At 40.0% G+C, this 24,715-nt stretch overlaps 1 protein-coding gene and 1 long non-coding RNA gene across 33 annotated transcripts in view; one reads left to right on the top strand and one right to left on the bottom strand.

Moving 5' to 3' along the window:
* The window catches only part of LOC103224084 (myomegalin), a 219,153-nt gene that overhangs the window by 124,580 nt on the left and 69,858 nt on the right, over positions 1–24,715 (top strand). For 21 of the 32 annotated variants that reach the window (XM_073008038.1, XM_037997367.2, XM_037997368.2 and 18 more), the window contains exons 9-10: positions 23,364–23,495; positions 24,546–24,665. In XM_073008038.1, coding sequence (XP_072864139.1) covers positions 23,364–23,495; positions 24,546–24,665 — 252 coding nt within the window. The other 11 variants (XM_073008048.1, XM_037997372.2, XM_073008040.1 and 8 more) reach the window with 9 other exon arrangements.
* Positions 12,357–14,523, bottom strand: LOC119624198 (uncharacterized). The gene is made up of 2 exons (XR_012089856.1): positions 13,618–14,523; positions 12,357–12,653 (listed from the first exon to the last, which is right to left on the bottom strand). It is a non-coding gene; the product is annotated as an uncharacterized lncRNA (long non-coding RNA).

Genomic DNA, 24,715 nt, shown 5'->3' with positions numbered 1-24,715 from the left:
CTCCCAGGTTCAAGAGATTCTTCTGCCTCAGCCTCCTGAGTAGCTGGGATTACAGGCACATGCTACCACACCCAGCTAATATTTGTATTTTTAGTAGAGATGGGGTTTCACCATGCTGGCCAGGCTGGTCTCACACTCCTGACCCCAGGTGATCTGCCTGCCTCGGCCTCCCAAAGTGCTGGGATTACAGGCGTGAGCCACCGCACCTGGCCATAATGTGGTTTTAATATTGAAAAAAAGAACTCACTGTGGTAAAAATAATTGCATTGATTTTCTGGGAAGTTACCTCAAAGGGAACTCCTCTCCTTCATTCAACTTTTAATTTATTAAAAAGATATTTTCTAAAAGAACTTTAGAATATACCTGCACCCAAACAACATAAGCAATTACCTGGTATCCTTATATTCTTGCACTGGTCTTAGACTACTGATAAGACAAAATGTGGGTGGTTTACTTTATTGGTTCACGTATGGAAAGGTTGGGGTCAAGATAAAAGAGCAATGATAGGAATTAGTTTAAACCATTGCTTCCCAACCTTTCCATTTCATGGCACATATAGCAAATGGTAATATTTGTAAGGTATGGAGGTAAACGGATGAAGCTTCTTACTTGGAGGTGGCCAATTTGGGTGCTTAGGCCACTACGAGGGCAGAAAAAAAATCACTATCTTGGCCACAATTACAAACTTCTTAGACTGCAGCTTCATTTTGGTTGGAAAGCTCTGGTTAACAAACTCAAGAAATGATGTGTGTGCACATAATTTTACAAGTATGAATACAAATTGAAGTTCATAGGCTTTTTGAAAGATACATGTTGAAATATATGGAAATTTTCTTAAGGGACTCTTGAAAATATTTCTTCTTTTTTTTTTTTTTTGAGACAGAGTCTCGCTCTGTTGCCCAGGCTGGAGTGCAGTGGTGCGATCTCGGTTCACTGCAAACTCTGCCTCCCAGGTTCACGCCATTCTCCTGCCTTAGCCTCCCAAGTAGCTGGGACTACAGGCACCCACCACCACGCCTGGCTGATTTTTTGTTATTTTTAGTAGAGACGGGGTTTCACTGTGTTAGCCAGGTTGGTCTCGATCTCCTGACCTTGCGATCCGTCCATCTTGGCCTCCCAAAGTGCTGGGATTACAGGCATGAGCCACCATGCCTGGCCGAAAATATTTCATAATACATTTAATTTAAAAAAGCTCAACTGAGAATAAGAATTGAATTTCCATCCTGATTATTTGTTAGCTGTATGACTATGAATATGTCATTTCTCAGCTTCCATATACATAAAATGGGAAGATTACCTCAAATAATCTCTATAGTTTCCTATAATGCTAACATTCTATTTTTATCTTATTTCAGAATTTTATTTCATTCTATTTTAGTTCAGAATTTACACAAGTATTATTTCTTTCAAAATGTTCACCTTCTGAAATGAAATCACTTTTATTGCTCCTTTTTTATTTACAGGCACATAAATACTAAAATATTTTGTACATATACGTATTTTCATCATCTTTGGTAAGCACTGAAATCAATATATTTAGTTCAGTATTTTCGATGCTAATTAAGGAATTGGTTTGGTACCAGTTTTCAGAAGACTTAAAGAACCAAAAGGTTATAATTTCAAAGAGACTAAATAATTTATATTCTATTCTAAAAGGATGCTTAGAACAAGAATAAGTACAGCATCCAGGGGATAATATTGCATGACCATTGGGCAGAAGAAATGCATCAAATCACATAAACTGTACTAAATTGATATGCTTTTTTAACATTGCCTAATAAAAATTTATTGTTATTGTTATTACCCAATACGTTGTACATTTAGAAACCTGATACATTGTGCTGTTTGTTCTATAAGACCGTGTTTCCTACCCTTTTTCATAGAAAATTCATTTTCGTAGGAAATGTGTACATCTATGGTATTCTGAAATAAGTGACCATAGCTGCTCACGGTTTGAGGCAATTGCTCATGGCCCCCTCAGGACCCATGCGCCACCCTGAGAGGTGAGGGGATCAGCATCTTTGCACAATGGTGGACCATGCTGAGGTACACTGTGCTGGAATACCCAGGTTGGAAACCTCTGCCACAGGAGGCCTCTGATAGTTGGTCCTCTCGAGTGTGGAGAATAGAAAGCCTCCCATAGCATATTTCCTTGTTTCTCCCTTTGGGTCTACGTCTTACGGGAAAAAAAAAATAAAATAAAATAAAATTGGGCCCAAGGACTGGTAGTGTCTTCCCTCAATTTACATAGTAGTTTAATTCATGGAAAAATTTAGTGTAAATTAACATCGTGCTCCTATATACAGAAGAATTAAGTTCTAGGTTCAGATGATTGTAAACAGTTTTATCATCAACCAATGGAACATTCAAATTCCAAAAGTCATTTGGAATTTGGGACAATACTTTGTCCTGTAACATCCCTTGCCTCACTTATCATTGTGACAACATCAAAAACAAGAAACACCCCCATAAATTTTCAAAATGCTCTCTAGGAGATGAGACAGTTGCTCAGTGAGTACCACTAGTATAGGGAGTCCTAGCCTTCCAAAGGTTTATAGTCCAATGAAAGACTGGTATGTAAACAAAGAACTAAAATACAGTGTGATAAATGAGGAGACAGAAATACACGCATGGTGCTAAAGGAACCCACAGCTGAAAGGGATTAACTCCAAGGAGGAACTCACCTGGAGGTCACCCTTCTGTTGAGCCTTAAAGACTGGAAACACCAGGTAGAAAATAGGAAATGGAGCAATATATAAAGTGATGTGGAACACAACTAAGGAATTGGAATTGGGAGTAATCGATGTTACCAAAAATAAGTATTGGAGAATTATAAAATACATAGCTGGAAAGTACCATAAATGTTGAGCTAAGGGCTTCATGTTGTAGGCACCAGAAAAAAAAAAAAGCAAGGGGAATAAAAGCATATGATTTGCATTTAGAAAGGCAATCCTAGTTGTCGTGGATACTGAGGATTGTTTGAAGAGCAGATAATTGATGTCACCTGTTGAGAGAGCAAATCATAATCTGACACAGCTATGAACTGCTTTGTCAAGTCTGTTCTTTGAATTGGTTGGGGGAAAGAATATTATAAAACCAATTACAAAGCACTTTGTCTCTCCCCTCTGCACAGGTAATGTATGATGAACCTTGGTATTTGTGACTCTTGGAGCCTATGTTGTGGGTGTTATCCTTGTCTGCTAACAGTATACTTCCGCTGTAACAGTTAGAGTTCCACTGTATTCTACTCAAACCTTGTCTGCCATGCCAACTGTCACCACAGAAGAAAGACCCTTACAATGTGGAAGGCAAAAGTTCAATTTCTAAGCTCTGGGCCTATTCTTCAGAGGCTAAAGAATCTCCTCAACTCCAGTGAAGCCATCCCTGGAATCCCTCACTGATTCAGCTGGAGGATGGAGGAGCTTGAGTTCTAAAGACTTATTCATGTCCTTTAATTCCACCTACACTTCACAATTGAGAATACCACAAACAGCTGAGCCCTAGAAGAAAGAAGAGCTCACAGATCTTGCATTTCTAGGTCTGAATTGTCCAGGTGAAGAACACTCATTGACCCCACATCCCACAGATAACTATTTCTCATGTGATCCCAGTATGAAAGTCTGGAGTATAATGAGTATAATATACTCATTATAATATCTGAGTACAGGAAGTTCATTCAGAGTCTTCATTCCCTCAAATAAGACAGACACTTTTGATAAAGATTATTTAATTGATCTTACAGTCTTTTTAGCTGTTTTCCTTTTCCATTCTACCAAAACATTCTACAACATTCATTTTAGTGGGAGCGCACTTGTACAATATTTATGAACATCTATAATTCTCACAAAACAAAAAAAGTACCACTAACTAGACATGCCATTGATTGACATCATTCCATATTTCCTTCCAATCCTTCTTGATGTCCATTCAGATCAATAGTATGTGTGATCAGAGTGTTGAGGAGCTTTTTGATGTGAGGTTGTGACATCTTGTCCACATCTTTTTCACTAGGGAGTCAGAAAATCTAATAAAGTTTACAAAGCATTTTTCTCTTCCTCAGTAAAGGTATCTACAAAGTTGCAGGGAAAAGCTAGCAATTGTTTCAGTTATCGATATTATTTCCTTCTACATGTTAGAAGCTTCATCTCAATGAAGGTTTTAAATGAAACCAGACCTGGAGGGTGTGAAGGCAGAAAAAATGATGCCCTTGCAAAGGGAGGTCTGGAGGAATTCTTGTTTTGTTTGTTGCCTTTTTTCTCTCTCTGCATTTCTCCTTCAGTATAAGATAAGCAAAATTTATTAACATGTAATCTCACTGTTATTGGCTTATAAAATGAAACAGGATAACACAATTAGGGAGAGGCCCACATTAAGTAAGTGAGACCTTCCCACTCACACAAATTAGCACAGTCAAGCTGTTGCATTTATGCCTTGTTTGGAACTTAATGTAAATAGTACTGCATGCAGTGAGGCATATTTCCTAAAATAGCAAACATTCCTGTGTTACCATGGAGAGATCTGCTTGGAGGTTAAGGCAAGAATGTGCTCTAAACGCTCAAGGCAGAGACTGAAAACCTTGCAGGGATTAGTAGCTCAGGCAGCTCTGGACAACTTCATATAAGGAGATTTTTTTAGAGTAGCTTTTCAGTATCGCCTTCTTTCACTGATGAATGTTGAAGCTGGAGACTCATTTACAAATCTCCGTTCAACATTATTGTCTCCCAGACAACCTTCATTAATAATGTGTCTCCGAAGCAGGCCTTATCAGCTAAAACAATCATTACTCTAATCCTTTTGAGCAGCAAAGGAAGTGGAAAAATAGGCAGCTGCTTTACAACTTAATGAAAAATATTTATTGAGCACTTGTAATGCACGACGTACTGTTAGGTGAAGGAAGAACACAAAAATGTATAGGATTTAGTCTCTGCCTTCTAGAGATTACAATAGGAGAAAGTCACTGATGAAAAAAATACAAGGCAGTACAGAAAGGAAAAATCATCATGGATGGGGTTCAGAAGCAAAGATTTTGGTCTCTGAGGAATGAGTAGGATTTTACTAAGTAGAGATGAAAATGAAAGGCATTACTTTATTCATTCATTCAATGATTATTTATTGAGATCTAGAAAGATACTGTTCCAAATACTTCAGAAGCAGTCTTAGTCCACTCAGGCTGCTATAACAAAATACCACAGACCGAGTGGCTTATAAACAATAGAAATTCATTTCTCACAGTTCTGGAGGCTGGGAAGTCCAAGATCAGGGCACTGGCATTTTCAGTGTCTGGTGAGGGCCCACTTTCTGGTTTATGGATTTCCTGTTGTGTCTTCACATGGTGGAAGGGACTAGCTAACTCTCTGAGGTCTCTTTTTTATAAGGACACTAATTTCTCCCAAAGCCCCCACCTCCTAATACCGTTATGCTGGGGGTTAAGATTTCAACATATGAATTTGGAGGGGAATACAAACATTCAAACCATAGCAGATACCAAGATGAGAAAGCTGTGGTTCCTTTTCTTAAGTAGCTTACCAGTTAATGGGGAGAAGGCAGGATGGAGAAATGACATACAAATTACTGTATGTACAAAAAGTATTTTGGAAGATGGAAGAAGACAAAGATGTCTTTTGGTGGTACTTAGAAAGGCAGCTTGAAGGAAATACTTGACGGGTGGATAGGATTGTGACAGGTGGAGGTGGTAGTGATAGAATATTCCAAGTGTATGAAGTATAGAGGTAGGGAAGTTCAGGGTAGAGAAATAGTAGCAGGAATAGAATATAGGGGGACAGAAAAATGGAGTGGAGCCAGATTCAGAGAACTTTAAGAGGCAGGTAAAGAAGTTTATGATTAATGGGCAAGTCATTGGGTCTCCAGGTTTCTTTGAAGGAGAGTGATATCTGAGCTCTGCTTTAGAAAGCTTAATCTGAAAGGAGGATAGAGTAGAGGGCAAAGAAGTTGAGGGGACTCATTATTTTGGAACTCTATTACTTAAGATATGAAGTCATTAGGGCCAGGCATAGTGGCTCACACCTGTAATCCCAGCACTTTGGGAGGTCGAGGTGGGTGGATCATGAGGTCAAGAGTTTGAGACCAGCCTGGCCAACATGGTGAAACCCTGCCTCTACTAAGAATACAAAAATTAGCCAGGTGTGGTGATGCGTGCCTGTAATCCCAGCTACTCAGGAGGCTGAGGCAGGAGAATTGCTTGAACCTGGGAGGTGGAGGTTGTAGTGAGCCAAGATAGTGCCACTGCACTCCAGCCTGGGAAACAGAGCAAGACTCCATCTCGAAACAAAACAACAACAACAAAAAAGATACGAAGTCATTAGAGGGTAAGGAAGGATGAAAATTTTGTGCTAAGGCAAAAAACCAAAATAAAATCTTAGTATATAATAGTTCATTTTCTCATTCATATATTCTAGTCAATGACTATTGAGTGCTTACCATGACTAGGCAATGGTGCTGTTAGGTACTAGAGAATTACCTTCTAATGAAGGAGACAGATAAATAACCAAATAATCAAATAAATATATAACTTCAAATTGTGATAAGTACATTGAAGAAAGCAAAGAGCAGGGATTGGTAGACTTTTTCTGTATAGGGCCAGATAGTAAATAAGCTGTGCAGGCTGTAAAGTTTCTGCCATTGTTGCATAAAAACAGTCATACATAACACAAATGAATGAACATGGCTGTATTCCAACAAAACTCTATTTGCAAAAACAGGTGGGGACTGGATTTCGTCCACAGTCCATAGTTTTCTGACTCCTCATATAAAGTACTAGGAGGAAAGGGAGGCACTTTAAACAAGGGGAAGACAACAATCAGGAGATCAGTCTTTCCTACGGTAATTTTGAGATGTCTATGACACATCCACATGCAGATATCAAATAGGTAACCCGGTATTTGAGAGTGGCACTCAGAGGAGAATTCTACAATAAAAATATAAATTGGAAGCCACCAGTATAAAGATGGGAAAGGATGAGATGACACCAGAAGAGAACAGAGAGGTGAAAAGGGTCTAGGACTGAGCACCAATGAACAAAAGGTACACAGTGTATGACTCTTAGTTCATAAATCTAAGGCAGTCATCAATTTAAAGTCCCTGTCTGAGTCAGGATGGTGAGAAATCCAATTTCATGCGTTTGGTATTTCCTCCTATCCCTACTTTCTCAGCTAGTTAAAGGTCCGTAGGTTTCACCAGGTGCCAAAGCACCAAGGAGACTACTCTGATCATCGATCTCCCACTAAAGCATCCCTGCCTCAATAAGCAGGCTTTTGCCAACCCTAGAAGCTTGTTATATTGAACCTTTTATGGAGCCAGAATCCCCTGCTGAAAAGTGCAGCCTTTCCAAGTCACCCCATTACTTCCCTCTCTGAGGTCCTGCTGCTTCTCCAGGGCACTGATATGGAATGGAGGTGGGTACTTGTTACTCTTTGACCTCCAGTCTCTTTCCATCTGGGTGAAATGTCACTCTCTCCTCTTCATTGACTTCAAAAACTTTTCTCTCTCCTCTCTTCACCAATGGGACATCTGGCTCAATCTTCTCAATGGGCTTAAAATTTCATAAAAGTCTAGAAATGCACTTGGCTTCAAACATCCTCTGCTCTTTGCTCTGCAAAAATTCCAGAGTCAAGGAAATGCCAAGGGCTTGATCATCAGATTAGAAAAGAGGGAAGGAGAGGGCCAGGCGCGGTGGTTCACGCCTGTAATCCCAGCACTTTGGGAGGCTGAGGTGGGCAGATCATCTGAGGTCTGGAGTTCAAGACCAGCCTGACCAACATGGAGAAACCCTGTCTCTACTAAAAATACAAAATTAACTGGGTGTGGTGGTGCATGCCTGTAATCCCAGCTACTCAGGAAGGCTGAGGCAGAAGAATCACTTAAACCCGGGAGGTGGAGGTTGCGGTGAGTCGAGATCGCGCCATTGTACTCCAGCCTGGGCAACAAGAGTGAAACTCCGTCTCACAAAAGAAAAAAAAGAAAAGAGGGAGGCAGAGATACATTACACAGGTAAAAAAACAAATGTATATCCAAACATTTACCCTCTCACCATCTGCCTAGGGAAGAAGTACGAGATGAAGCTGGAAGGGAAGTAGGTTAGGATCTTTTTGTAGAGATAACGAAATGTCAACCTACAGGTAGTGCACAATGATGGATCTTTACTGTGAATGTTCTGCAAATAACGTGCACGATAATTACAGTGGTAAGCTTCTAAGGCTGTGTGATACAATTCAGGTATCAGGTTTCAAGAACCTGAAAATGGAAAGTGCAGTGAAAATGTGAAGCAAGATACACATGCTAGAGATGTTCAGAAAAAGGATAGAAAAGAAGTTAGCTTTTGGCTTGACAGGGAAGGATTCTGGGAAGTAAAGGTCTACTCTGATGTTTTCAAATCCACTTGGTTTACAAGTCTACCCATTGCACCCAGTCATATTAGGAAATGTTATGCCTCACCTTATCTGTCCTGTTAATTTCTCTCTAGATTTTGACAATGTTAACCATCCCTATCATTCTTGAAACTTCCCCCTCCCACCTGTGCTTTGACTGTGCAACTGCTCCACTTAGTATTCCACTTAGTTGTCTCAGTCACCTCAGCATGTCCCAAATAAGTGTTATTTTTTTGCAAACAGATGCTCCAACTCCTACATTTGTTTATTTATGCTACTTTCTACCAGTCTTCCAGACTCCAAACCGTTATCTCCATCTTAAACCCTTTCTTTTCTTTTGTCCTCTCTGCATATACACCATCAAGTCCTGCTGTTCATTTCTTCAAGGTGATTCTCATATTTACCACTTTCTTTCCATTTCTATGCCAGACCTTTATTACCTCACACATGAATAACTGTAGGGTCTTTTTAGCAGATCTTCCTGTAGCTATCCCAAAGTTCTCCTTGAAAGTGTAATCCATCCTGTTGCCTGGGTCATCTTCCTAAAAAAGGGTTTTCATCATGTCATTCTCTGCTTAAGTCCATAACATTAAGTCCAAGTTCTTTTGCCTTTGTCAAAACATTAACCAAATTCTAGTTGCCGAGGCACTCCATAGCATAGTGTCTGGCTTACAGTTGGCTCTTGATACATGTTCTTTGAATGAACAACTATAGAGGATTAGATGTATGTGTGGATGAACCTGGTCATTCAAAAATCCCCAACATCTCCCTTTACCTACAGGCTAGCACTGCGTTTAACCCAAGTTCCGTGGCTTTTAATGAAGCTGTTTTATTTTGCTGGAGTCCCTTCCTTGGCCTCCTTCATCCTAACACCCATCTCAAGTGCCACTCTTGTCCCTTCAACTATACCAGCCCATACTAACCTCAACTTTTTCTGTACTCACACTAAATTGAACTCAGTACCATTTAGTTTACCAGTCAATTGTTCTAACTGTAGCGTGCACCTTTTCTCCCTTTTAACTAAACTGAAAGTTCACTGAAAAGAGAAAAAAAGGTATGTTTGCATTCTTGCTCATTGATTAACAAATACTTTAAAATTTACTGAACGACCTATGGGTATTTAATAACTTGAAAGACTCTAATGTTTACTATTAGATGGATTTTGCTGAGAAGCATACTACTATAATCTGCAGATGAACTGGAAATCTCCTGGCTTTAAAACAAGCATTTCAAAATGCTGTGTTGTTAATTAATGGAAAGCATGATTGTTTCTGACTTCTTAAAGGTTTTCAAAGAGCACAGGGAAATCACGCACCTGCCTGTGTGTTACCACAAAGCCTAACTGGCTTTACTTTGACATTCTTGCATTTTCTCATCTGCCTTAGTTTCTCTGCCAGAATCACATTTTTCTTTTGGTGCATAGTTTTTTAGTAATTAGAATAGTTATTTCCCATGTCATAACTAGGGCAGTGAAACCTAATACAACTGGTTTGGGACATGGGGATTTTCCACCTCTCCAATTCTTTTGGAAACTCCCTCTCAGCCCAGAAGAAGGTCTTAGAACACTACCACCCAGTTGCCACACAAGGAGTGCAAAAGAGACAATGGTGACTGCAACATTTAGAGATCAAAACAGAGATAGTGCGAAAGACCCCACACCACAGTAATATTTATAAATCTTGTTCCAAATGCGGATACAGTTCTCTAAATTCAACATAGATTTTGTAAGTAGTTCTTCATTGATGTGCTTTTCTATCTGCAGAAGTTCTGATCTTTTGTCTGATACAGCTTAGGATAGTTCTCCTTCAGTGGTTTTCCAAGTGTGGTTCCCAGATAGCAGCATCAACGTGATCTGGGAACTTGTCGGGAATGCAAATTCTTGGGCCCCACCGCAGACCTTACTGTGTCAGGAACTCAAGGGGGTAGGTCCCAATAATTTATGTTAACAAGCCCTCCAGGTGATTCTGATGCATGCTTAAGTTTGAAAACTGCCATTTAAATTCAACATATTTCATTGTAGATCAGGAAATTAAAAGCCAGATATAAGTGACTTAACCTAGGCCATAAAGCAAAGAAGTGCTTATAAATGTATTTATCAATCAATGTTCAGGGTGAACTGTTGATATATAAAATTAATAATTTGTTTAATCATAATATGAAGCTTATTCTCAAATTTTTTGTTATGTGCCTTCACTAAGTTTTAGAAGTAATAATTTTATACTAAATCATTACAGAAGCCCTAAGTCTCACCTTAACAACATGCCTTGCTTCAATCATAAGTGTTTGGTGCACACATGCATATAAAATATTATACTAGGGTGGGGCGCAGTGGAACCCGGGAGGCAGAGGTTGCAGTAAGCCGAGATTGCGCCACTGCACTCCAGCCTGGATGACAGAGTGAGGCTCCGTCTCAAAAAAAAAAAAAGCTCATATGGATAGGCTTAAGTTTTTAATTTGTAATTGGGTCTTTTACAGAATTTCTTCTGGGCTATATTTTATAGTATTTTCCTAATTTTCAAAACTGTTCTTAAAGTGGGGTGACTTTCTACCAAAGAAATCCCTCAAATTAAAATTTTTGGGGCAATACATAGTTTTAACTTATTTACTCCTTTTAATCTTTTTGATTGAAATATACTAATATGTACACGATCTACAGATCTAAGTGCCCCATTCAATGAGCTTCAACAACTCTACACACCTATGTTATCTTCATCCAAAACTAGATACAGAACAGCTTCATCACCTCAGAAGATTTCTTTGTGCCCCTTTTCAATCACTTCTCACCCTGTCTTTCACCATTCAACCACTTCCTGACTTACATCACTATAGACCTGTTTTTTCTATAGTCTGTTTCTTAGACTTCAGATGAGATCAGGTACATTCAGGGTAGTACGGCCGTAGACCTGTTGTCAGACTTCAAATAAATGGAATCACACAGTATGTACTCATTTGCATATGGCTTGTTTCACTTAAGATGTTTTTGAGATGTATCCATGGTGCATGTATGTGAGTTCATTCTTTTTCATTGCTGGCTAGTACCGTATTGTATTGTATGAATACACTAAAATGTGTTTCATCTACCTTTTTTCTTAGTAACAATTATATTTTTTTCTTATCACAAAAGCAGTTAAGTACTTACTGTTAAGTTATGTAAAATATGTAATACATAATGTAAAAAATTATAGAAAATAAGGAAAAAAGAAAATAAATATCCATAATTCCACTCTCTAGAGATAACCATTACTAATAACTTGTGGATCCCCTTTGAACTTTTGTTTATATAAGTTATCTTCTTACATTATATATCATCATATGTAGTATAAAAATTCTTATTTTAGGTTCAAGTTTTACCACTTAGACCCTATATTAGTGTGTTAAATTGGCAGCCCTTATTTTAACTACAAAATATTTTCTAAATTAAAATCTAAAATACCTGAATAAACATTCATTGTCCAAAATTCAAATGATACACAGTATATAGAATAAAAAGTAAATGTCCTTGCATAGCCCCACCATAGGTAACCAGTTCAACTGCAAACTCTTGACCACAAGATAAAAATGATAAGGACCAAGAAGTGCAAAATTTATTATCACATAATTTTTCTAAGTTTTATTTTTTAATTTTTATTTTCTATATACCAGTGATCTTTTCATTGGGAACACCTTATTTCATAATACCAAATGCTCATATAGGGACTAATTCTAGTACAACAGCTTATATCGACTTTGAGATACAGTTTTGAACTATTTTCTCTGGAAGTGAACAGACTGCCATCTTCACATTTTCTGATTGCTGAGTGGTTTATTCCCATCTGTTTTTGGAAGTCTAGATATGTATAGTTTTCTCAGTATATTGATCTTTACTTATAGCAAACATATTCTTCAATGGCAAATTGCCTTTTCACCATTTGTATTGACCTGTATGACTACACCAAGCTATCTATATACTGTCATTAAAATTTGGAGACTATCAGTTAGATGCAAAATCCTTTTGAGGAACAGAGAATAACCCAAAGTATAATTCAGAGTTTGCTCTTGAAGAGCACTTTCTTTCATTCACATTTTCCTAATAGGAAAATGTGGCTTGCATTGACAGTAAAAAATGAGATCTTGATTACACTTAAGACTGGGTACGGCAAGGTAGTGTCCTGGCAGGCAGTCTGTCTTTCCATCAGTCAGGGTAAGTCCAGAAACTCTTTGCCTTTCTATAGATCACCATAGATTCCAAAGCACGTTGCTTAATTTCTTCCAACTTTGAAGCTCACATACCTAGAGGCAGGCAAAATGCAGCTGTAGTTTTACTTGAAACGCTTTTATATTTTTGGTTTTTGAGTCAGAATACACACAGTAGATGAAATTACATATGCAAAAATTCTACAGCCTATGATATTAGGCCATTCTTGCATTGCTATAAATACTTCAGACCAGGTAATGTATCAAGAAAAGAGGTTTAATTGGCTCACAGTTCCGCCGGCTTTATAGGAAGCATGGTGCTGGTATCTGCTTGGCTTCTGGGGAGGCTTGAGGAAGGTTACAATCATGGTGGAAGGTGAACCAGGAGCAAACAAGTCACATGGCCAGAGCAGGAGCAAGATGGGGCGGTGGAGGCACCACACACTTTTAAATGACCAGATCTCAGAAAAACTCACTCACTATTGCAAGGGTAGCACAAACCCAAAAGGGATCTGCTCCCCTGACCCAAACACCTCCCACCAGGCCCCACCTCCAACACTGGGGATTACAATTCAACATGGGATTTGGTGGGGCCATATATTCAAATCATATCGCCTACTAAGCCCAAAGCTCTAAGTACTGTCTTTCTCTCTTACAATAGAGCTACAAGATTTTGCTTTGGTGATTAAGAGAACAATACAATCTTATGTAGGCAGAGCCCCATAATGTTTTAAAGTGACTTAAAATATTCCAATTCATATTAAAATAATAATAGCCATTATTTAATGAGCTAAACATAGTTAAAGCATTTCCTCAAAATTATCTCATTTGGTCTTCAATATGAAGTTTGGGGGGCTTATTATGAACTCTCATAGATGGCATTTGGATGTCTTCAGGTTTAGAAGGATGGGCTCTGTCCTGGGGATGAGGTTCAGAAAAACTTAGACGTTGCTGGCCTTAGCTTACAAGGTCAAGTTAGTAAAAAAAAAATAAAAAATAAAAAATAAATAAATAAATAAATAAATAAATAAATTTAACATGATTAGAACTGAGAAATGACCTGCTCTAGGGGACTGCAAGTGATTGCTGCGGTTGTTCCTCTTGTTCCGTGTCTGAATGCCTCTCGGGTCAGGAAGAGAATTCTTTATTAAAAATGGCCGGAGGGCGCGGTGGCTTAAGCCTGTAATCCCAGCACTTTGGGAGTTCCAGGCGGGCGGATCACGAGGTCAGAAGATCAAGACCATCCTGGCTAACACGGTGAAACCCCGTCTCTACTAAAAAAATACGAAAAATTAGCCGGGCGTGGTGGCGGGCGCCTGTAGTCCCAGCTGCTCAGGAGGCTGAGGCAGGAGAATGGCGTGAGCCCGGGAAGCGAAGGTTGCAGTGAGCCAAGATCGCGCCACTGCACTCCAAAAAAAAAAAAAAATGGCCGGAGGTACCTGCATCCCACCTAGTCAGGGTTCTAGCTTCCCTCCTCTTTGTGTGCAATCCAAGCTTTAGACCCAAGGGTGGAGGACCTACCACTGTACAGTGCTGAGTAAGACAGGGTTCTCACCGAAGTCAGTGAAGTTCCCAGTCCTTTCTGGCGCGAGCTGCATTCCCAGACACTCCAGCTCTTGCTGAAAGGAGCTCCGTCTTTTGCGCTAGTGTTTGTCTACCCTCCCCTGCCCTAAAATAATGAATGCCCTCTACCTGAGGGAAACAGACTTCAGTGGCGGTAATCCACTCGCGGCTGGCTGATCCTTGAAAACGCACATTTCCCTTCTACTATCTTCAAGATCTTGGTTAACCAGATTCACATTGTATTTGCAGGATGCTTTCTCAGGTGACTGCTCAGTGCTCTTTTTTACTGAAAGTAGGGCAAAGTCACCCAAGGGTGCTAACCCTCCCCCACCCACATCAAGGAAGAAACAGTCCTCTACTCTTTTCTGGACATTCCGGTTCAGAGTCGAGGTAAGGGTTGCACGGCCCCGCCCCACCCGCCCCTCCGTTACCAAGCCTTCTCCCGCCCGCCTCGCAGTCTCAGGGCCTTAGAACCCAGGCGGGGCGAGGCCGGGAGAGGTGGGGCTGCTGGCTGGAGGCGGCGGCGGCGCGCAGCGGTACCTAGCGGCGCTGCCCGGCTGGCAGCCGGAGGACGTGGCACTGTCCGAGGATCCAGGGGGAGGGGATTCGGCCTTCTCCTCCCCGCGAGGAGGAGCCTCGGGACATCCTGCAGAGGCGGGAGGATCCTTGAGGGCACTGGTGCGCCTTTCAGGTGAGCTCTTAGCAGATAAAAGCGGCTGGCTGTGGTCGGCGCCAGTAGTGCTTTCTGCTCTGCACTCCCAGTGAGCCAGGTGCGCAACCGGAGTTGGGGCGAGGGGCGTGCTGGCCACCCCGCATGCGCAGAGCCGGGAGCCCGCTGACCGGACTACAGCTCCCAGAGGAGCCTTGTGGAAGCCGCAGACGTGGAGGCGCTGGCGCCATCTTGAAATCTGATTCTCAATCCCCGAGCCTTTGAGTCTGCGCGGCCGGCCGCTGCTGCTCCGGGAGCCGAGTCTGTTAAAAGGGTAGGACGTTGAGGACGCGGCGGCTGGCGGGAGAGACAGCTGGGGAGAGACATGGCAGGGTCGGAGCGCGGCCTGCGCCTCTGTCACTCAGCATCCTCTTAGACGTTTCCACGCCCGCCCCCTGCCCAAGGGGCGGGGCTGACGGCTGTGGTACCCGGAGCCGGCGCACGGGGTAGGGGTGCACCCCTGCAGAGTGGGGACCCCACTGGGCTGTGCCATGCTGACCGGAGACCACTGAGGCGGGAGACAGAGCGCGGCGAAGAGCCATTGAGTGGTCATCCAGTAGCCGCCGCCGCCGCCGCCTCAGGTAGCTTGGCACCCGCTAGGAGGGAAGATGAAGGAGATTTGCAGGATCTGTGCCCGAGAGCTGTGTGGAAACCAGCGGCGCTGGATCTTCCACACGGCGTCCAAGCTCAACCTCCAGGTTCTGCTTTCGCACGTCCTGGGCAAGGATGTCCCCCGCGATGGCAAAGCCGAGTTCGCTTGCAGCAAGTGTGCTTTCATGCTTGATCGAATCTATCGATTCGACACGGTTATTGCCCGGATCGAAGCACTTTCTATTGAGCGCTTGCAAAAGCTGCTACTGGAGAAGGATCGCCTCAAGTTCTGCATTGCCAGTATGTATCGGAAGAATAACGATGACTCTGGCCCGGAGGTCAAGGCGGGGAATGGGACGGTTGACATGTCCGTCTTACCCGATGCGAGATACTCCGCACTGCTCCAGGAGGACTTCGCCTATTCAGGGTTTGAGTGCTGGGTGGAGAATGAGGATCAGATCCAGGAGCCACACAGTTGCCATGGTTCGGAAGGCCCTGGAAACCGACCCAGGAGATGCCGTGGTTGTGCAGCTTTGCGGGTTGCTGATTCTGACTATGAAGCCATTTGTAAGGTACCTCGAAAGGTGGCCAGAAGTATCTCCTGTGGCCCTTCTAGCAGGTGGTCGACCAGCATTTGCACTGAAGAACCAGCGTTGTCTGAGGTTGGGCCACCCGACTTAGTAAGCACAAAGGTACCCCCAGATGGAGAAAGCATGGAGGAAGAGACGCCGGGTTCCTCTGTGGAATCTTTGGATGCAAGCGTCCAGGCTAGCCCTCCACAACAGAAAGATGAGGAGACTGAGAGAAGTGCAAAGGAACTTGGAAAGTGTGACTGTTGTTCAGATGATCAGGCTCCGCCGCATGGGTGTAATCACAAGCTGGAGTTAGCTCTTAGCATGATTAAAGGTCTTGATTATAAGCCCATCCAGAGCCCTCGAGGGAGCAGGCTTCCGATTCCAGTGAAATCCAGCCCACCTGGAGCCAAGCCTGGCCATAGCATGACAGATGGAGTTAGTTCCGGTTTCCTTAACAGGTCTTTGAAACCCCTTTACAAGACACCTGTGAGTTATCCCTTGGAGCTTTCAGACCTGCAGGAGCTGTGGGATGATCTCTGTGAAGATTATTTGCCGCTCCGGGTCCAGGTATACAAAACGGCTACACAGTGCCTTTCTGATTATAGCTAGCTGGCCTCTGGCTTCACATGATTTCGGTCTAGGTGGAGGTTAGTAATATTCTAGACTTGAGAAAATTAGTCATGAGCCCATTTTTGCTGCACCTTTTCTATGTCTCATTTAGTAAACGTGATTCGCACTCAGATAATTTGCTTTTCACAGTCTTTGTAAAATCTGTTGGCCTTCCCATTATCAAAATTGTATACCTTTTAAAACAAAAAGGTAAAGATTCCCACTTCACTTTTATCGTATAAAAAGAAGACATTTAATCTCATTTCTGGCACTAGAACTTTTCCTCTTATCTCCTTTCTTTCCTTTTTTTTTTTAAACAACTTTTAAAATTTGTTCTTGTTTTCAGATTTATAGACGTTTCCTCCCAATGGCTTTCTGTAAGGCAGTTAGTTCTCTAGTTAGTTCTTCCCAGAGCATTGAAGCTTTCATCCACAAAATGCCTGTAAATGATTAGAGCATAAGGTAAAAGGTTTGGGGGAAACCTATTAATCCACCAGTAAAGTATTATAACATCTGGACAATATTTATTATAATTAACAGTTCATTTGAGGATTAGTGATGACTCATTCATAAAAGAGACAGGAATTCAAGTATTCAAGTACAGTATTGTCACTCAAAACGTTAAGGCATAAACTGTTCACAGCCAGAACTCTGCTGAGTTCTACTGGAAGATATTTGATATTAAGAAAGGATTAACCCATTATTGGATCAGAGGAGAGTTTCATTCATTATAGTCTTGAATTCTTAATGACTAGAGGATGACAGTTGCTTAATTTGAACCATTCATGTCTGCCCAATTGATTCTGTACCAACCTTTTAAATTCAGCTATGGTAGTTTGTTTCTATAGCAACAGTAAATGCTAGGTTCAGTTAACTTTGTGAAACATACTGGCATGTTCCACTTGATACAACTTATTTAGCGATACTGTCACAAAGGTAGATGTGATCTAGAAGGCATTTTTAGAAAGCCTGCTACTGGTCAACATCATTCCAGAAATTTAGAGCTTGATAAGTGACATTGTTGATGGTCACATGAAACTTTTGGAAAATAGTTCTGTGGTATGTATACTTTCTATCACAATAAGAACCTAAGCAGCAAACAGGAGAAAAGTTTTTAAATTTACACAAAATTATGAGTAGCAGCATAGATGAGAAAGAGCAGAGATGAAAGTGTCATGAAAGGTCATACAAATGAAAAAGTCAGTGCTTTTTCATTTGTATAAAATGTATGTACTTCTTTTCTTTTGCTTTTTCTTTCAGTGGAGCCTCACAGCTAAATTTGGGCTTTACAGTATTTCTATGACCAGACATAGGTGTTACAAATTAAACATGGTATTTTCTTATTAGGGTCTAACATTAGTTGGGCCAGGATGAATGGGAAATAAACTCATTCCCCGGTGGTGGTTGGGGCAACCCGCCACCAAATATGGCCAATATTGTAGAACATTACATAAAGACTGAGAAAATAACAGCCAAAACAAGGCCTTTCTTCTCCATATTTAAATAAAATACTATATGTTGGTGACCGGATTTTGGAGTTAATAACAGCCAAAACAAGGCCTTTTTTCTCCATATTTAAATAAAATACTATATGTTGGTGACCGGATTTTGGAGTTGAGAAGAATTTTAAAGATCATCTTCAGGCAGTCTCTCAGTTTGGAGATATGGAAAGAAAGTTCATTCTTTAACTAACTTAGCCCATGCAGACAAAGGTTTCTGACCATTCTCAGGCAAGACACTTTAATTCTATACATTAAACCCTATTGTCTGAAGCATATAAATTTAAGTAAGTACTTTTTTAAAACCAGGAGCCCTCTTTCTCTAACCTAAGGATGCTCGGGGGATTTTTTAGAGATTATGTGAAAAAAATTGTCATCTGAATGAACACATATAAACTATGGTAACTGTATCTTTAGGTCAAGTCCCTTTACTTCACTAAATTTGGACATTAAAGCTTTAAAATAGTAGCATATGACCTTTCTGCTGTGACCTAACTTACATTCTTACATTGTTTACTGTTTCTAGAAAAACAAAAATTGGGAGGGAGAAAATGTCATTCACTTTCAAGAAATGTGGCATTTAATTATTATACCATTTTCTCTAATAATTTAAGATGTCAGGGAAAATAGATGAATTGGGCCCAACGTGTTTGTAAATAAAATGGGCAGCATATCTATTGTTTCAATCCGGTTACTTTTAAGCTCCTTAAGAGCCTTATGACAAAACCAGTGCTAGATAGGACAATGGCAGACTGGTTTTTGTCTATTTCTCTGAACAAATGTGGAAAGAATAGAAACAATGTATTTTTTTTTTTTTTTTGGTAATTCTCCTTTTAGCTTGTGAAAACATGAAACCATGGAAGAAAAAAATGTTTCCTTTAGTTCAGTTCTGCCACAAATATGGAGAAAACCTTTTATCTTAAAGAGCAAGATTGTTCTGTAAGGTCATTTGGATTCCTTTGTTTAATCTTCCACTTACCATACTGTATGCACTATTAAATATTGACATCAGAATTCCTTCTGATTGCTTTTCCTCTTTCTTTTTTCTTTCCTTCTTTCCCTCTCTTTTTCTTTGTTCCTTTCTTATTTATTAAAGAAAACTAACAGTGTAGTTCTGCTTACTGATACTCTGATATTACACAAAGTAATTTATTTCCCTTCTACAGAATTTATGTATGACAACCTAAAGCTATTCAGATAGCTAAAGAAAGGTTTGAAGCCTTATTCTAGCTGGTAATTCCCTTCTTTATTGTCTGGCCCTGAACTAGAAAAGCTATGATGGGAGGGGTGTGGTCCCTTAGTAAACAGCAATGAGCTCTGGCCCATGTGCAATTTCCCTTTCTATCTAAAGTCAAAGAACAGGAGATCTTTGCTTTAAACCTTGCAATGCCAAGGTCTGCTCCTTTGTGACTATGGTAAATTTATCCCACTCATATTTTAGTTAGGAAGTGGATCAGGCCCTTTGGAAGATGTTGGCATTAGATGCTGGTAAAAGATTAGGCCTTTAATTTGATGGTAGTCGATGGTTCTTGTCTGTCTCCTAGTATTAACAATAGGGTTGACAATTATAGCAGTTCGAGATCTATAACTCACTACTGTGAGGACTAGAAAGTGCCAAAAAAAATGCTGTCAACACAAAAGGTCTAAACACTGCCCTTAGCCTGAAAGTCTCATATTGTGCAACACTTGACCTGGAAGCAGTTCTCTTTTCTGATACTGGAAAGCCTTTGTCCTAATTCTGAGTGAAAAGTGACTTAATTTAAAATATATTAACATTTCCACATGATTTTAGTACCTGAGTGTCTAGAGAGTAACACTGATTCTACCAAACCAGGTATTACTTATTTCATGGGCTACACTATCATTGTAGGAGTGACTGTTTTATGTACTTGATACTTCACAAGAATTCATTAAGTTGTTGGCTTAGTGGTACTTGCTAAGTGCTCTTTTGGCGACTGTTCTCTGCAAGGACATTTTTCTGAGATGTAAAATAGTAAATTATTACAAATAAAGAAGAAACAAATATCTTCCAACTTTTAGGTGAGTACATTATTTATAGAAAAAGAGGTTTCTTATGATTATTCATGTCAAGATTGATTCATGTGAGATTCAGATTCATGTATTTTCCTGTGGCATTCTTTGGCTTTAAAGTTGCTGTTCGAATATATGTTACATACAGTCGTATTTCTAAGAGAGCCACTGAAGGCCCGTTTTCGTTTGTTTTTATTGTTCTTATTCATTCATTAAACAAAAACTTTTGATCTCTGCAGTATTCCCAGCATTATGGTAGGCAATGGGTTTATAGAAATGAGGGATACATTCCCAACCTGAGTGGGAATCCAGTTCAGTTTAATTGGATCTTTTTCCTGATTTCCCAGGAAACTTTGGACTAATTACTTCTCTAAGTTTCCATTTCCTTGTATGTGAAATAGGATCGGATCAGATGGTTAGTTTATAAAGTTTCCTTTACCGCTCTAAGATTGTTTGGTTTTAAGTAAATAAATATGACCACCTTCCTTGCCATGTTAAACCTGAAGCTCTTTTAATTCTGCCTGTTGTCGTTTGAATTTCAAAATATCTTACTGTAGATGTTATTGTTGTTTTACACTGAAGAAGTAAGAAACCAAATTTTATAGAGGTGGTTTTATCATTAAGTAAATGGTAAATTTATTTATTAGTTAGAATCGTTGTCAATATCTATTAATGCAGTTACTTGGCCCATGGTGTGACATAGTTCACGTTGCCTCAGGTGAAAGCTTCCTGTTATACCCCCAACAACAAATACCTCAAATAATTTTTCCAGAAGTCATTATCCTTGCTGCTTTTTTCCCTCTCCCTCTATCCAGTCCACCAGCAAGTCCTGTTAGCTATACTTTCAAAACATATCCATATCTATCCATTTATTTCCCCCTCCCTTACTAAGCACCAGAACCCAAGCTACTATTGTCTTTCACCTGCACTACCGCAGCAGCCTCCCACCTGGTCTCTCTGCTTCTATTGGTGCTCCCCAATAATTCATTCACCACAGCGTGATCTTTTCAAAACTTATGTGTGATTACCTGTTAAAAAACTGCGGTCTATTCTCATTTCAGTTAAAACGAAATCCAGTTCATTAACCCCGTTGTCTGAAGCTGGATGTGACCTAGTGCCTGCCTGCCTCTCCACCTCATTGAGTGTTCCTATCCCCTTTGCCCACTATGCTCTAGCCCTGTGCTATCCAGTAAGCTAGCCACTAGTCTCAGGAGCTGTTGAACCCTTGAAATGTGGCTAGTCCAAATTGAGATGGGCTGTGAGTATAAAATATGCCTTGAATTTCAGACTTAGGAAAAATCATGTAAAGTGTCTCAATAATTTTATATTGTTTACATGTTTATGATAACATTTTGGATATTTTGGGTAAAAATATTTTGTTAAAATTAAGTTTCCCTATTTATTTTGTAATTTGTTCATTGAAGCTACTAGAAAATTAAAAATTACATACAGGACTCACATTATATTTCTGTTAGAGAGTGCTATTCTAGCCACAGAGGCCTTTCTCTTTTCCAGGCTCATATTCCATTAGCTGTTCTTTCTGCCTGGATTTTTCTGCTTATCTTTGCAGGACTGATTCTTTTTCTTTCAGATCTCTACTTAATGCTGCCTCATAAAGACCTTTCTCTGATCAAGCAATTTAGAGTAATTTAACCACCCACTCTGTATTATGCTTTCCTATTTTGCCACATAGCGCTTGTCCATAATATTTTTTGCATTTCCTTGTTTGTTTATCATGTACTCCCCCCTCCAACACCTGCAAAATATAAGTTTCAAGAGCACAGGGACTTTGTCTTGCATGATATATCTTCAGGACAGTGCCTAGCACATAGTTAGTGTGCAACAGATACATGTTATGTCAGCATGGTATTCCTCACAGTGCCTCACATGGTGCTTTGCTTATTATAGCATTTAGTAGGTGTTAGAAAAGTTGATAAATAGCACTGGAGGAATAGAAAAGATTTTTCTTCTGAAATCTTTATGTTTCCAGTCAGTTGCTAGCAGGAAGGAATTTAAGGTAAGCTGTAACTCCACTGCCTTGAAGGTGGTAATCAAGTCTGAAAATGTGAGCGAAAGAAAGAATGAATAGCAGTTGTCTTTTTTCCCTTAATGAATTTATATTCCTAATTGGAATGGAAGAGGGTATGGAGGCGGGAAGATCAAATGTAATTGCCGCAGTAAATTTGTAAAGTTTTATTTTAACATCCTTAGCTTGTAATGATTACTAAGAATGGTTCAATAAGTTTATCTTATTGTCCCATATATAAATTGCCCCATATGTAAATCATACTTTTTTCCTCCTGAATCTTTTAAGTGAATCGATATTCCTATAAAATATGTCTCCTTCCCAGTTCACTGTGGATTATTTATCTGTGCTTATGCTATAAATCTGCCTTTAAGTAGGCACATCTATTTTAAATTTAGTTTATTCTCTTTTTATTTTGAAATAATTTCAAATGTACAGAGACGTTGTAAGAGAAATACCAAGAACTCCCATATATCCCTTACCCAGATTTACCAGTTGCAAATATTTTGTCACATTTGCTTTATAAACTCTCCCACTCTCTGTATTTGCACAGTATTTTTTTAAAATTCTTGAACCATTTGAGAATTAGTTGTAGATAGTATACTCCTTTACCCTAAATACTTCAGCATTATTTCCTAAGGACAAGGACATCTCTTATATAATTACAGTACAATTATCAAATTTAGAAAATTAGACATTGATAAAATACTGTTATCTAATATATAGTCCATATCAAAATCTGCCAATTTTTTCCAATAATGTGAAACAAGCATGTTGTAAGAAAGGTAGCTGAAATGTAACTTCTCTCAGGAGTAGTATAAGTTTGACGAGTATGCCTTTTCAACTCCTTGATTAAAAATAGAATAAAACAAATATTTGGTCATTGTGATCATCTCCTTTATTAAATCCTCCCCTTCTCATTGAACTCTGAATTACTTGCTTTCAGTGAATAAACATGTAGTGTTTGTGTGAATTGGTAGGGAAAAGTGGAAAGGGAAGCTGGGAAGCATAGTACAAATGGGGGTGAATCAGTGTTCTTAATAAGGAACAGGCCTGTCTTTAGGAATTCATACTGATAATTTATGCAACAAATCTGATTCTCTAAATCTCTGGCAAAAGATGCAATAGATATTTTTGAAGATAGAAATAAAATTTTGTTGGCCGTGTTTAACTCACCTTACTTGTTTTGCTGTTTCTTCCTAGCCCATGACTGAAGAGTTACTCAAACAACAAAAGCTGAATTCACATGAGACCACTATAACTCAGCAGTCTGTATCTGATTCCCACTTGGCAGAACTCCAGGAAAAAATCCAGCAAACAGAGGCCACCAACAAGGTATGATTAGTACTATCCCCTAGGAGATGACAGGGTTTTCCTGAGGATGTGACTGGCTGTAGCCTGAGTCTGTCAACCTGTGTAGGACTTGGGAGATGGATACTGTGTACTCCTTGTGCTCTAGGGAATATTTCGTGTAAAAGTGTAGTTCTTCCCTTTATTCTTATCAAGATTTTAGCTTGTTCTGTACAGATCATAATTTCTGGTGCTTTTCAGGTGTGTAATTAAAACTTGCATGCGGGCCAGTGCAGTGACTCACGCCTGTAATACCAGTGCTTTGGGAGGCCAAAGCAGGCGGATCACAAGATCGGGAGTTCGAGACCAGCCTGGCCAACATGGTGAAACCCTGTCTCTACTAAAAAATACAAAAAATTAGCCAGGCGTTGTGGCAGACACCTATAATCCCAGCTACTTGGGAGGCTGAAGCAGGAGAATTGCTTGAACCCAGGAGGTGGAGGTTGCAGTGAGCCAGGACCACGCCACTGCACTCAGGCCTGGGCAACAGAGAGAGACTCTGTCTCAAAAAAAAAACTTGCATGCAATCTTTCACTGTAAAAGACACTGAGATAGGAGGTCTGTGTTTTTTATTTTAGCTTATCTTGTTACTACTTTCTAGCGCCTGAATTTTAATGTCTGGCTTAGAAGAAAATTGCTACATTTGGGATGCTGAACTTGTGGCCTCTGTTCCCCTATAGTGCCCTCTCCTATGCTAGGTAGCAGAAGTTCTTTGGTCCTTGTATTAGGGATCCATACTAGGAACCACTTGCCTACTTGGTCCATGTGGACAAGTTCCTGGTATGGCTGCCATCATAGAGCGATCACAGTGCATGAAAATTGAGACAATTTAGTATTGAAGGAAGTATTTCATTTCTCCTGCTACTATTTGTTGCTGGTTGACTTACCACTTCAATGGTTACTATATGTTGGAAAAATAACAAGGTAATATCCCCTAAGAAATTCTTTAAATCCAAGATTTGAGGAAAGACTTTATTCATTTGAGGCTAAAAGACATCATTGACCTGAAAAACTGTTTTTCTTTGCTGAATTCAGATTCTTCAAGAGAAACTTAATGAAATGAGCTATGAACTAAAGTGTGCTCAGGAGTCATCTCAAAAGCAAGATGGTACAATTCAGAACCTCAAGGAAACTCTGAAAAGCAGGGAAAGTGAGGTAAAATATTTAGCTATCAAGGACCTGTGTGGAAACAATTGGTCCCTTCA

Source organism: Chlorocebus sabaeus, chromosome 20 (assembly GCF_047675955.1).
Source record: "Chlorocebus sabaeus isolate Y175 chromosome 20, mChlSab1.0.hap1, whole genome shotgun sequence".
Taxonomy (NCBI): Eukaryota; Metazoa; Chordata; class Mammalia; order Primates; family Cercopithecidae; genus Chlorocebus; species Chlorocebus sabaeus.
Note: the sequence above shows the minus strand (reverse complement) of the source record. Positions and strands in the feature narration are given on the sequence as shown.